The sequence below is a fragment of the Callorhinus ursinus genome, unplaced genomic scaffold (assembly GCF_003265705.2).
Source record: "Callorhinus ursinus isolate GAN/ISIS: 27379988/994484 unplaced genomic scaffold, GSC_fseal_2.0 scaffold60, whole genome shotgun sequence".
NCBI classification, from domain to species: Eukaryota; Metazoa; Chordata; class Mammalia; order Carnivora; family Otariidae; genus Callorhinus; species Callorhinus ursinus.
The window spans coordinates 6,618,513-6,632,116 of NW_027397122.1; the positions used below are offsets into that span (position 1 = coordinate 6,618,513).

General features: G+C 53.2%; 1 protein-coding gene across 3 annotated transcripts in view; it reads right to left on the minus strand.

Annotated features, from left to right (window-relative positions):
• Nucleotides 1-9,269, minus strand: part of CUNH7orf57 (chromosome unknown C7orf57 homolog) — a 17,806-nt gene extending 8,537 nt beyond the window's left edge. For 2 of the 3 annotated variants that reach the window (XM_025853060.2, XM_025853059.2), the window contains exons 1-4: nt 9,148-9,269; nt 8,590-8,756; nt 4,407-4,592; nt 2,555-2,663 (exon numbers count right to left, since the gene is read on the minus strand). In XM_025853060.2, the coding sequence (XP_025708845.1) occupies nt 2,555-2,663; nt 4,407-4,592; nt 8,590-8,644 (350 nt within the window). In that variant the 5' untranslated portion in view covers nt 8,645-8,756; nt 9,148-9,269. Of the gene's footprint in view, nt 1-2,554; nt 2,664-3,150; nt 4,347-4,406; nt 4,593-8,589; nt 8,757-9,147 lie in introns of those variants that run through there. The other variant, XM_025853062.2, reaches the window with a different exon arrangement.
• Nucleotides 9,270-13,604: the final 4,335 nt, after the last annotated feature.

Below are 13,604 nucleotides of genomic sequence, written 5' to 3' on the forward strand. Positions count from 1 at the left end.
TCCTCCATCCTTCCTCCTCCTCTCCCTCCTCCCCATTCCTCTCCCTCCTTCCCTCCCTCCTCCCTCCTTCCTCCTCTCCCTCCTCCATCCTTCCTCCTCCTCTCCCTCTTCCCCTCCCTCCTCCCCTCCCTCCTCCATCCTTCCTCCTCCTCTCCCTCCTCCCCTCCCTCCTCCCCACTCCTCTCCCTCCTCCCTCCCGCTTCCCTCCTCCCTCCTTCCCTTCTCCCTCCTCCTTCTCCCTGCTTTCGCACAGTAAACACCATCTCTTTCCTCCTCCCACACCAGCTCTTGCAGACCATCCGCCCTCATTCCACTGAATGAACAGCTAACGCTTCCCGGGGCCTGCTTCCCAGAATTGGGAGGCCAAGTCAGAAACCACAGGGTGTCATTCTCAGTAAAATGAGAGTATATTAAATTACGAATTATTGAAGCAGATAAATTATAAACAAATTATTTGTTATATCATCTCCTACGTTGTCCTCTTAAAATACCTAGACGTCCCTCAACATTTACCATCTCACACTGTCATTTCATAACAATAATACCCTTTTCCGGTTTTGTGTTTGATGGTCATTTTTTTTTTAAAGATTTTATTTATTTATTTGACAGAGAGAGAGAGCACGCACAAGTAGGCAGAACAGCAGGCAGAGGGAGAGGAAGAAGCAGGCTCTCCGCTGAGCAGGGAGCCCGATGTGGGGCTCGATCCCAGGACCCTGGGATCATGACCTGAGCCGAAGGCAGGTGCTTAACTGCCTGAGCCACCCAGGCGCCCCTGATGGTCATTTTTTTAAAGACTTTATTTACTTATATTTAGACAGAGAGGGAGATGGGGTGGGTGGAGCACGCAAGCAGGGGGAGGGGCAGAGGGAGAGAATCCCAAGCAGATTCCGCACTGAGTGCAGAGCCCAACATGGGGCTCGATCCCATGACCCTGAGATCATGACCTGAGCCAAAACCAAGAGTCGAATGCTCAAGCGACTGAGCCACCCAGGTGTCCCTAATGGTCATTTTTAATGTAGTACTTAAACTTCCAGCCTGGTTTCCTGTCTCCACTGGAAAGCACTCAGGCCAGGAGCAGGGGTGGGGGTGTGGGGGATGTGCACCTGCCTGCATTCTCCTATGTCACCAGCCCCCCAACACTGCCCAGGGGCTAAGGGCTAAGGGCTGGGACTGTACCCTGGCAGCAGTGAGGGGCATGGACGGGGCAGGGACAGGGGAAGGTGCTGGCCAGCAGCTGGGGGCAGGGGAGGAAGGGCCAACCCTCCTGGATGCCTGGGCTGCTTGAGCAGGGGAATGGAGGGATGCAGATGGAATCAGCAGAGCACTAGGAAACACAGAGAGAAAAGGTGGCTCCCACTGACCCTGACACCTAGGGAGGCAGGAAGCAGGCTGGAGGCCCCTGAGGAAGCCAGTGGAGAGGCCAGGGAGCAGAAGTCAGAGGCTGGGAACGCAGGCTCGGGCTGTGACCCCAATGCCCGGGAAGAGAAGCCTGCAGGTGCGGGTCCACCTGCTTCACCACAGGGACGGTGGAGCCAGCCCTCCGATGTTTAGGGCTCTCTGCGGGCAGGGAGAAGCCCCAGAGCCCAGAAGGGACTCTCACCGTGGAAGGGACAATTTCCACTGTGGCTCTTGGGCTCCCAACCTTTCTCTCTATACCTCCCATCCCCGTGCCTTGGAGTGCCACCAGGGGGCCTGGAAGATTGACAAGGACACACAGGATGGGAGGGACAGCCAGGGACACAGTGGGAGGGGCAGTCCACAGGGCCAGGAGGAAGGCAGGGGGATGTGCCTACCAGCGCACCCCCTCCGTGGCACTGGGTCTCTGGAAGCTCCCCCTGGGGCATGCAAGCCCTCTCCTGCCCCCTTGGCTCTCCTCTCTGCTCTGCTCAAATCAGAGGTCAGCTATGTTGGCCGAGTGGGCGCTTTAAATTACAGGGGGGGGGAGCCAGAAACCCCCGTAATTTACATTCTGGGGGACAGAGGCTCCCCACAGCTCTGTAATGACCACAGGAACTTGGGGTTCCCTGCATTTCTGGCTTCGCAGGGCACCTGTGTCCTTCGGGGCGAAGAACGCTTTGCCAGCCGCTGGTTCTAGGAGGTCTACGCGGCCACCGGCCCTGGAAACACAGGACAAAGCTTGAAGCCGTGTCCGAAGCAGCCCCAGAGGTCCAGCCCTGGGACCCCTGTGCTGTGACCCCTTTTCCTGCGCCCCCCGACCCACTGCTGGCTGTTGTACCACTCTTAGCATCCCCATTCAAGATCTGTTGATTTAAAATGCGGAGTGAGGGGTGCCTGGGGGGCTCAGTTGGTGACACGCCGGTGTCTGGCTCAGCTCAGGATCTCAGGGTCCTGGGATCCAGTCCCGCACTGGGCTCCCTGCTCCGCGGGGAACCTGCTTCTCCCTCTCCCTCTGTGCTCTCTCTCTCTTGCTCTCTCTCAAATAAATAAGTAAAATCTTTAAAGATTTTTAAAGATACATTTAAAGAAAAACGTAAATGCAGAGTGCGCTACTTTCTCCCCGTAAAGACGAGCCAGGCAGCCTCGAGATACTCACGGTCTCTGGCCGGCGGTGGGAGGCTTGCTGTGGTGGACGTACCAGTCCGGCAAGCAGTAGGCCACGGGGGAGCCTTTCCTGGTCCCGGGGACGAAGTGCTTCAGCAGATCTCAAAGCCAAAAAGACACCGAGGTGAGCGCGCAGTGCGAGTAGCAAGCAGCTTAAAGCAGCTTACCAAGAAGCGGGGACTGGGACTTCTCTCAGGGTCGCCTCTGGGCTCCCCACCCCCCGGTGCACAGGTGGAGATGCACAGGACCTGCCTGGTGTTCAGGAGGGGCATCCTTCGTGCCCCTCTGTGCTCAGATCTTGCCCTGCTCCCGAGATTCCATTCCAGGGGGACACCTGTGGGGACAAAACCCCTGAGGTCCCGGGGGAGGCTGCTTGCTGGTGGCCCCCTCAACGACCCCCACATGTCCGCCACCATGCAGCTGTCCCTCACCTCCCACAGCGTTCTGGGGACAGGCCGCTCCTCCAGGTTCCAGGGGATGTGGGTGAGGGAGGATGGTAATCAGGGCTCCCCCCTTGGAGCCCCCCGCAAGGGACAGAGCACGAGGCTCCTTCTCCTCTGAGACCCACCCAGCTCCCGGGCCACTTGCCTGCTCTGTGGCTTCCGGTGCCCCCTCCACGGGCTTGGTCATGGCTGGGGGCCAGCAGGCGGGGAGGCGGGACCGTCTGGCCCTGCCTGCTCATGAGCTAGCAGGCACTGAGTTCTTACCATCCGTAGGAAATGTTTACCATTGTATTTCGTTTTTGATTTTGCAATATTTCAGACTAAGAGCAAAGTTGCAAGAATAGAAGGAAAGCCCCAGCCTCCCCAGAGGCTCACATCTGCTTCATTTCTTCCGCCCTCCGCCCTTCATTAGTACATCACTGTTACTGCTGTTTGGGGAGCAGTTTGGGAGCCTCTCGCAGACCCGAGGCCCCTTTGCCCCCCTGGACTTGGGTGGAAGGTTCCAGAAGACGGGTGTTACGTAAGGACGGTGCCCGGATCCACACCGGGAAGTCAGTGCTGATGCCATCCTCTGAGCTAAGTTGCAGATCCCATCGAGAATCTGGCCGCCATCCCAGGAGCTTTCTCTTAACCGAGGCTGGGGTGCGGGGAGGAGAGAGGAGGAGCGTTGTGCTCCTATCCGGGGCCTGACTTGGAGTGAACGGGATGGTGTGGTCTGGGCTCTTGAACATCCAAGCCCGGGTGTTGCCGTGCTGTTTCCCACTGCCCGTGACCACCTCCTGGGGAAGTATGGTGGCCAGGACACAGGACAGGAAAGGCGGTGGCTCTCAGCGGCCCTCACCACAGGTTCTGAGCCCCGCCACTCATCAGGGCTCTGTATGAGCACAGCCAGGCAGCACGTTCTCGGTTAAACCGTGGACCAAGGTGGATGCTCATCAGCATCGCCGCTGAAACTCATCTGTGGCCTCAGTGTTGAAACCACACGAACACGCAGGACGAGGGCCATGAGCATAAAGCACAGGACCCCGCACTCCACCAGCTCGCGAACTGGTTGCCCCAGCGAGGCCACGGAAATGCAGGCAGGGACACTCTGGGGGGGGGGAGGTGGACAGCTTCCGGAGACCCTCTGCACCTGGACCATGGGATGGGGGTGGGGACCCTGAAACGGGGTCACTCGTAAGCCAGTTCTGCAATTTCTGTCTTTTCGGTCTTTGCCATAAGTTGTAGACAACCTGCGGGCCACACGCACCCCAGGCTGTGTTGTGACCCTCGATGTCCACTGGCCTTGGCCAGAACTCATAGATGTTACAGGTATTTTCATGTGGAAGCCATGAGAACCAAAACCACCCAATTCCCCTGACCCATGCATCAGAGACCCTGGGGCGTGCATGGGGTGCCTACCGGGCTGGCCGCCTTGCTTCGCGAGCTTCACGTACTCGGAGTCTGTTTCTTTTATCCAGTACCTCCGCGACCCAGGCATGTGCCCATTGGGAGGCTCCCTCAGATCACTGAGGCCCGGGATCTGGGAGGCCGGTGGGACATCCACGGGCTTGTCGGACTGCTTCACGGGAAGGTGGTAATACCAGTCTAGAGAGGAGGAGGAAAGGGCCAACTTATTACAGAGTTCAGGTTGGCTTGCGGCACTACCTACCACATAGCCATACCAGAGAGAGCATCTCAGCCTCCACAGGAAATCAGCACAAGAGAGTCAGTCCACCGCAGGACGTCTGTACGGGAGACGTCCCCACAGGACCTTAGCACAAGAGAGTCAGTCCACCGCAGGACGTCTGTACGGGAGACGTCCCCACAGGACATTAAAACAAGAGAGTCAGTCCACCGCAGGACGTCTGTACGGGAGACGTCACCACAGGACCTTAGCACAAGAGAACCTTACACAAGACATCTGTATGGGAGACATCCCCACAGGACTTCAGCTCGGGAGATGCCTCCACCCCCTCTGGAACACCCACGATGAGCTTGTAGCCATCAGTCTCCTAAGCCCCCCAGCATGCCGTCGCTGGTGCTGCCAGAAGGAAGAGTTCCTTCCATGAGGCCCTGCCGTTCCTCTGCCCTAGGCTGTACCTGCCCCAAAGCACTGGCACCAGGGCCTCCTCCAGGTGTCCCCTTCTGTCTGTGTCCTGTGCTCTCTCTCCTCCAGGGAACTGGGAGTAACCTGCATTTCTGGATATATCGGGGAATACACATTCCCGAAAAATCCCAAACCGCTCACAACCTTGCAGGCTAGTGTGGGGGGCGTGTGACCGGGGCTGGTCCAGATCGGCTGACCTCAGCACGTGAACGACGCTGAGACACACGGTCCACCACAGAAGCAGCCCACCAGCCATCTGGCAGGAGCAGAAAGAGGCAGGGGAAGCCTCATCTGGGGACCTCCCTGCATGAAGCCCCCACACCTCCATCGGCCCACCCCTCTGCATCCACAGCCTGTGCTTGAAGCCACAGTGGGACCGAGTGAGAGGTCCCAAGTGTAAGGAGATGAGAGGAGGCCAGGACCTCGGCCGGACAGCCAGGTGTGATGGGAAACCACCGTGGGCCACAGGTGTTTGACGTGGCTGAGTCTGGCTCCCTGGGGGCGGGGGGAGGGGGGGAATGCTGAGGGCGGATGAGGGGGGCTACTCCTGTGGGCGGGGCCCATGAGCAGGAGGGGCAACACAGGAAGGATGAAGGAGGGGAGAATAAGGCGGTGGGCTGTCTGCTCTTCCTCCCCCTCCTTGCTCTGCGCCCCACGGACAGAGGGGTCATGGGTAATGCGGTGAACGTGGCATCGGCAGAGCCATGGGGCCCCCAAGTAGGCACAGGAGCTGAGGGCATCCAGGACAGCCCTGCAGGCCACTCTGGGACCACCTGCCCTTGCTGGGAGGGAGAGGTGGACGCAGAACCCCAGACCTGCAGTTATCGGTGTCCACTATGATCCCACAGAAGGAACAGATCGGGGACACTCGGACTTCTCTGAAGTCATTTTTAGGTGAGACTAACATTTACATCAGTAGACTTTGATTAAAGCATATCACCCTCCATCACGTGGGTGGGCTTCATCTAATTAGTTGAAGGCCTTAAGAGAAAAAAACTGAGGTCTCTGGGGCACGGCGGGGTCTGCCTCCAGATGGCCTTCGGACTCAAGATGCAACATCAGCTCTTCTCTGGGTTTCCAGCCACACAACTGTGTGAGCCAGTTCCTCAGAATAAACCTTCGATGGATAGATTAGATAGATAGATTGATAGAGGATGGATGATAGAGAGATGCACTGTTGGTTCTGTTGCTCTGGAGAACTCTGATATGGTAGGAGCATAGGAAAACTGCTGAATAAATTAATTTATGTAGAGGGTGCCTGGGTGGCTCAGTTGGTTAATCATCCAACTCTTGGTTTCAGCTCAGGGTCCTGGGAGCCCCATGTCTGGCTCTGCATTCAGCTCAGAGTCTGCTTGAGATTCTCTCTCATTCTGCCCCACCCCTTGCTCACTCTCTCTCTCAAATAAATAAATAAAATCTTTTAAAAAATTAATTTATGTAACACGAAAGGATCTCATGAACAATTGTCCTCTAAAGGTAAGAGCTTACACATCCAATTTCTACTTCCAACTAAAACTGAGTTCACTGCATGAAAATGAATGATATTTAACTAACAAAATATCTGAATATCTAAATGACAGCAATTAGCTCAATCAACATTATACTTTTGAGAATGAAAAAAAAAGCATTAAGAATGGGGGCAGAAGCTCATAGGTAATTTAAACATTAGGAGGAAGAGCTAAGCAGCTTCCTACTCTCAACACAGTTCAAATATTTTCCCTTACAGAGGGAAGGCATGCACTTCTTGCTTTATTTTTCCTGTTTTGATTACTAATTAATCCACAGAGAACAGTGTATCTTTCAGTTCTCATTACTAGAAGCTTCGGGCAGGCACTGAACTCTATTCCAGGCATTTATAACTGTGTGCAAAGAAGCTCACATGCAGGCACATGTGCACACGCACAGCACACCCGGTGAAAGGAATGAGAACTATCTAGCAGCTTCTATGGCTTAGAAACTATTGTTACTTGTCTAGCAATTACTATCAGCACTACTGTGATCAATTACTATCATGTAGATTTCTTTTTGTTTGTTTCATTTTTACCAGCAGCACTGGGTATCATGTAGATTTTTTTGAAGATTTATTTATTTATTTGACAGAGAGAGAGCAAGCACATCGGGGGTGGGGGAGAGGGGCAGAGGGAGAGAGAGAATGTCAAGCAGACTCCCCACTGAGCACGGAAGCAGGTGTAGGACTCGATGCCAGGACCCTGAGATCATGACCCGAGCAGAAACCAGCAGCTGGAGGCTTAACCGACTGAGCCACCCAGGCACCCCCCCCCCCCCCCCCCCACGTAGACTTCTTGATGTCGCTTCCCTACCTCCTCACCTGCAGGATATCGGAAGCCTTACGTTATCAATAAGGAGACAGGCTGAGAGGGACTCTGGGGCTCTCGGATCTCTAGTCACAAGGCAGTGTTTTATGCCCACTTAGCCCAGGGCACCTGAAGGCTGATGGCCACGCTCCTGCCTTTGGGATGCTGCAGCTTTGCAGAGCCTGAGCAGAGGAGCCCCTGTGAGATGTGTGACCTCGGGCAGCTTCCCAAAACTCTCTGTGCTTTAGCTTCCACGTCTATAAACTGGGGTGAATGATACCACATCAGGTTGTTTTGAGGTTAAATGTTAGTGTACAGAAGTGCCTGGCCCTTGTTAGTGTCCACTGGTGTCATGTACAGAGGGGAGGCCACTAAGGCTGGGAGAAGTCACATATAGGCTGAGAGCCCACAGTGGAGAAGGGGACCCGGCAGCCCCTCCACACCCCGGCCCACCACACACCCAGTTCCCGGCACAGCCACAGTCTCACCAATGGCAGTGGGGAGCTCTGGACAAGCTCATTTAGGAATGAGAAGGCCAGGCTCCATTACACTTCTGAGCGGATGTGAGCGCTGCAGGTGCCCACCAGCTTCCACCCCCGGGGCTCCCACCTGAGCCCCCTTCTCCAGCCTTTCTTCCCACATTCACAAGCAGGAGAGGAATCAAGACAAGAGGCACACACAGACCAGAGCATCCAGCTCTCCTTCCCTCCTTTCTGCCCAGCTGCCCCGCAGGACCCTCCACGCAATTCTTCTTCTCTGTGTCCAGCCACTTAAAGCCTGAGACATGGTTAACTTGGTGGGGGCATAAATTACCGGCAGAAGATAGATCGCGACATACTCTGGGATGCAGTGAGAAAGCAAGTGCTTACATTCAGGGAAACAGCTGAGGCTTATCTAGGGTCAAACTATTACAGGACAACTTCAGAGATCCTATATCCTCCAACAGCGGAGGCAACAATAAGGAAGCCTGGTTTTCTTTTTGTTGAATATAAAGACTAGCTGGTTTTTTGTTTTGTTTTGCTTTTTCCTTTTCTTTTCCTATTTCCCTTTAAGCTGCTTTGACCCTGGGGCCCAGGAGCTGCTTTGTTTGAGGGCACATTAGTTTCACCCCTGTCCCAGGCGCGCAGAATCAGGATGCTGGGCCCAGGGCAAACGCGGGTTCCATTCGCGAATCACTCACCGCAGGGAGCATAGCGGCTCGCCGCGCCGTGCAGCTCCTTGCTTGTATTCCTCATGCCGGCGGGGCCACGCTGGACCGGGTGGGTGTTCTCGGGTGAGGCGGGAACGCCGCCGGAGCTGAGCTGCCAAGGCCACTTCTGACGGCCTCCTCTCTCAGTCCACCTCCACCTGCCAGGTATGCAGGCGTCTCATCATTCAGGAAGGCGTGCACGACCATGTGGGTATGCAGCAGGGGCATATGCATGCTGGTATACAGCAGGAGCACAGCCATGCCCGGTGTACAGCAGGGGCACATGCACGCGAGTATAAAGAAGGGGCACGTTCACGCGGATACACAACAGGGGACAGCAGATGATCGTGGGTATACAGCAGGGGCGCATGCACACTGGTATACAGCAGGAGCACATCTACGCCAAGAATACAGCAGGGGCACGTCCATGCGGGGTCACCGCTGGGCAGCAGGTCATCGCGCGGCGGCGGGACTCGCGCGGGGGGCCGGCGGCTCTCCAGGTCCGGGGTGACAGATGACCCCCGCCTCCCCTCCCCCCGCCCCGCTCACCGGCCTGCCGAGGGTCTCCGTGAGCGCGGCCCGCACCTCCCAAGACGACTCTACCCGCCGCCGCTGGGGGCCGAGCCCACCTCGCACTCTCAGCGGATGCGGAACCGCAACAGCCTGCGTCGTCCGGGTAACGGCTCGGTGGCCAACCGGCGGGCGCGGCGGGAGCATCCGTAGCCAATCGGGAAAGCCTGCGGGGACGCGGCCGACCAATCAAAGCCAGGGGCGGAGCGCGGGCACCAGTCAGCAGCGGGGGGGGTGGAGGGGGCGGAGCCGGAACCAGGCGGGAGCGGGGGGGCGGGGAGCTGCGGTCGGGGGCGGGGCCGCGCTGCTGGCGGGGCGGGGCCGGCCTCCTGGTGGCCGAGGAGCTCCACCCCGGGAAGTTTCCCCAAAGGAAAACAAACAAGACAGATTTGCTTGTCAATCTCCCGTTTATTTCATGCATTTTTTTTTTAAAGATTTTATTTATTTATTTGAGAGAGAGAATGAGAGAGAGAGAGAGCGAGCACATGAGAGGAGGGAGGGTCAGAGGGAGAAGCAGACTATCCGCTGAGCAGGGAGCCCGATATGGGACTGGATCCCGGGACTCCAGGATCATGACCTGAGCCGAAGGCGGTCGCTTAACCAACTGAGCCACCCGGGCGCCCTCATGCACTTTTTTTTTTTAAAAGAGGACGAATAGGGGCACCTGACTGAATTGGAAGAGCACGAGACTCTTCTTGATGTGGGGTGGCGAGTTTGAGCCCCACACTGGGTGTCGAGATTACGAAAAAAAAAACAACTTTAAAATTAAATCGACTTTAAAACTAAATAAATAAAAAGAGGAGGTAAAACAGCCAAGAGCCTAGGAGAAGGAAGGGAAAAATGAAGGAGGGGGAATTGGAGGGAGAGATGAACCATGAGAGACTATGGACTCTCAGAAACAAACAGGGTTTTAGAGAGGAAGGGGGAGGGGGGCTGGGTCAGCCCCGTGATGAGTATTAAGGAGGGCACGTACTGCATGGAGCACTGGGTGTTATAATAAAACAATGGATCCTGGGTCACCACATCAAAAACTAATGATGTATTGTATGGTGACTAACATAACATAATAAAATTAAAAAAAAAAAAAAGCCAAGAGCCATTTCTGCCAATTGTGTATCAATAGTGAAATGGTCATGTAAACGTCCTTCCTCATACCATATGTTTTCAGGAGTATTTCTGTGTTTGTTTGTTTGTTTTAAATGTTTTATTTATTTATTCATGAGGGTCAGGGAGAGAGAGAGAGGCAGAGGCAGAGGAGCCCGACGCGGGGCTCGATCCCAGGACCCCGGGATCATGACCTGAGCCGAAGGCAGACGCTTAACCATCTGAGCCACCCAGGCGCCCCTATTTCTGTGTTTGTAAATGGAGAGACAGTTTGGCCATGTTTCTGGGAAAGTGCGTTCAGATTTCTGCCAAACACTTGACTTCAGTGCGGACTTCCGGCCTGGCTGGCTTGGGGGTCTGCACAGGTGCCGGGGCTGGGACCGGGTGGAGAGGCCATAGCTCTTGCGACCGGAAGAAACCCTGACTCTGCCGTTTACCCGGCTCTCAGATAAGAGCCTGATGAGTTTTCCAGGTTGCAATGTCACGGGTTTGTCCCACTGTGTGTAGAGGCGCTTAGGCTCTCACCAAGAATAACGGGCTTCCTTTTGTGTAAGTCACAGCCTCGTCTGCCTAGGGGATTGTAGGGTCCAGAGACGGTTGTTTCTGAGAATAGTGGATCGTAGTGCACCTGAGACCAATGCAACACTATGGTAACTTACACTGGCATTAAAATTTTTTAAAAAATTTACAATGAATGAATGAATGAACAGACTGGAATAGCATAGGTGATCCTAGTAACTGCAGTGGTCCTAGCGAGTATCTTTTTCTGTTTATGAACTGGGTTAATAGAAAAGGGCAGAACTCACCCAAGTTGAGGACCTTCTTTGGAATGGAAGTCATAACTCGAAAATTGAATTTCTCTTGCTCATAATTCCAACCATGAAGAGCGATCACTCCCTTAGGAGAAAGTTCCTGCTTCCGGAGTGTGCTTGAAAGCAGTGTTTGCAGATGTCAGGTCAAATAAGAATCTAGGTAGGGCGCAGTGCAGATGAAAAGGTGAGGCAGGGTAATCAGCTGAGAACGAGCAGATCTCATTTCCTACCCTTTATCACGGTGGGCTTTCTGTGCCATAACAGTTCTCAGTGTTTAGAAGGATCCAAACGTCCTCACACACAATTCCACTTGATGCACATTTTATGCGGTTTTATTTGTAGATGTTTAGAAAAAAATGTAGATTTTTTAATTTATTCATTGAGAGAGACAGAGCAAGCGGGTGCATGAGCAGGGGGGAGGGGCAGAAGGAGAAGTAGGCTCCCCAGTCAGTAGGGAGCCCCACGTGGGGTTCGATCCCAAGACCCTGAGATCATGACCTGAGCTGAAGGCAGAGCTTAACCGACTGAGCCACCCAGGCTCCCTTCCTACATATATCTTATATGCCTATCTATATATAGATATCCTCATTTATTACATATATCTTATCATATCATATATAAGATTTTATATATTACGTATCATGTATATAGACATCTTATTATAGATATATCTTATATAGATAGCTCCTGCTCAGGAGTATTTTGAGAAAAGGAAAAAAATGCAGTTGAGTACAAATTCTGATTTCTCAAAGCCCTTGAACCTCTCCCGCCTGTCTCCTCTCTCTTGGTTTACCCCTGTTATTGACTGAGCTGATTTATTTCAACTCCCAGGACACATGTTCATTTCCACTTTTGCCCATCCTTGTTACATATCCAACCTGAAGCAGCTAAAAGGTCTGGACAATTCCCTTCCCTAGACCTCCTCCCCCAGGACTCCATCGGCCCCCTCTCCATCAGGGGGCATACTTTTTACACCAGAGCCTCACCAACAGGAGGGATTACTAAACTGAGTGGGTATTTTTAAATTTAATAATAATAATCTAATATGAGGGGCGCCTGGGTGGTGTAGTTGGTTAAGTGTCCGACTCTTGGTTTTAGTTCAGGTCATGATCTCAGGGTCCTGGGATCGAGCCCCACGTTGGGCTCCCTGCTCAGCGGGGAGTCCGTTTGTCCTGCCTCCCCAGCCCAAACGTGCTCCTGCTCTCTCTCTCTGAAATAAATAAAATATTTTAAAAAGAGGATTAAAAAAATAAAAATAAGTACACAACCCTTAGAGAAATAAATGAAGGACTGATATTGACTTTAAAAAAAAACAAATTTTCAAACAAAAGAAGGAAGAAATGAAACAAAACCTGAAAGATCAAAAAAGCAGATCCCAGGAGAACAAGGGTCTTAGCCGGGAGAAGAAAGGGTATATCCTCTTAAGTGTCTATTTTATCGGCAGCTGCAGAATAACATAAGCTCACAGTTATTTATTGCATGTTGTTTTCTATGTCAAAATGCTCATCAGGGGTGTTGGGGTGGCTCAGTCAGTTAAGTGTCCGACTCTTGATTTCAGCTCAGGTCATGATCTCAGGATTGTGAGATCGAGCCCAGCATCCAGCTCTGTGCTTAGTGTCGAGTCGGCTTGAGATTCTCTCTTCCTCTGCCCCTCCCCCTGAGCACGCTGTGTAAATAAATAAATAAATAAACAAAATCTTTTTTAAAAAATGCTCATTGGGGTGCCTGGGTGGCTCAGTCGGTTAAGCATCTGCCTTTGGCTCAGGTCATGTTCTCGGGGTCCTGGGATCGAGTCCCACATCCGGCTCCCTGCTCAGTGGGTAGCCTGCTTCTCCCTCTCCCCCTGCTGCTCACCCTACTTGTGCTCTCTCTCTCTATGACAAATAAATAAATAAAATCTTTTAAAAAAATAATAAAAAATTTAAAAACGGCTCATCAGTATGGGACAGGTTGGACAGATTTCGGCCCTCGGAAAACAACATGCAGCCATGAAAGACTGGGGAAGGTCACCTCCAAGTGAGTCGGGAGGACTTCTAAGCTAGATGTTTTAAGGGAAAAAAGCAAGTTGCAGAACATGGTGTACGGTCAGCCACCAAGTCCACAATGTGAGGAGATGAGTATATTTGTAGATACACACAGACACATTTATGTATTTGTTCATAACCACATTTTACATAAATATGTCATTGTATGCGCATTCCATAGCCTTGAAAAGAAACAAGAAGGTGGGAGGGAGGACAGCCTGCAGCGGCGGTCAGAGTGTGGCACTGAGAAAGCGCGTTCCTCTGCCCCATTCTGTCCCCGTTGAGTTTGGGACAATGAGGCAGTACAGGAGACGCGCTGGGATTTCTTGGGATAGATCCGGACCTCACAGGGTCAAAGAGCAGATCCGCGAATTGTAAAGTAGCACTTATGAATTCACCCTGAAACCAGCATAGATAAAAGGAGGGGAGAAACTCACAAAAACACCAACTATAACGTGGCAGTGAGCTATGGGGAAAGTAGACCCAAAGACTTCAC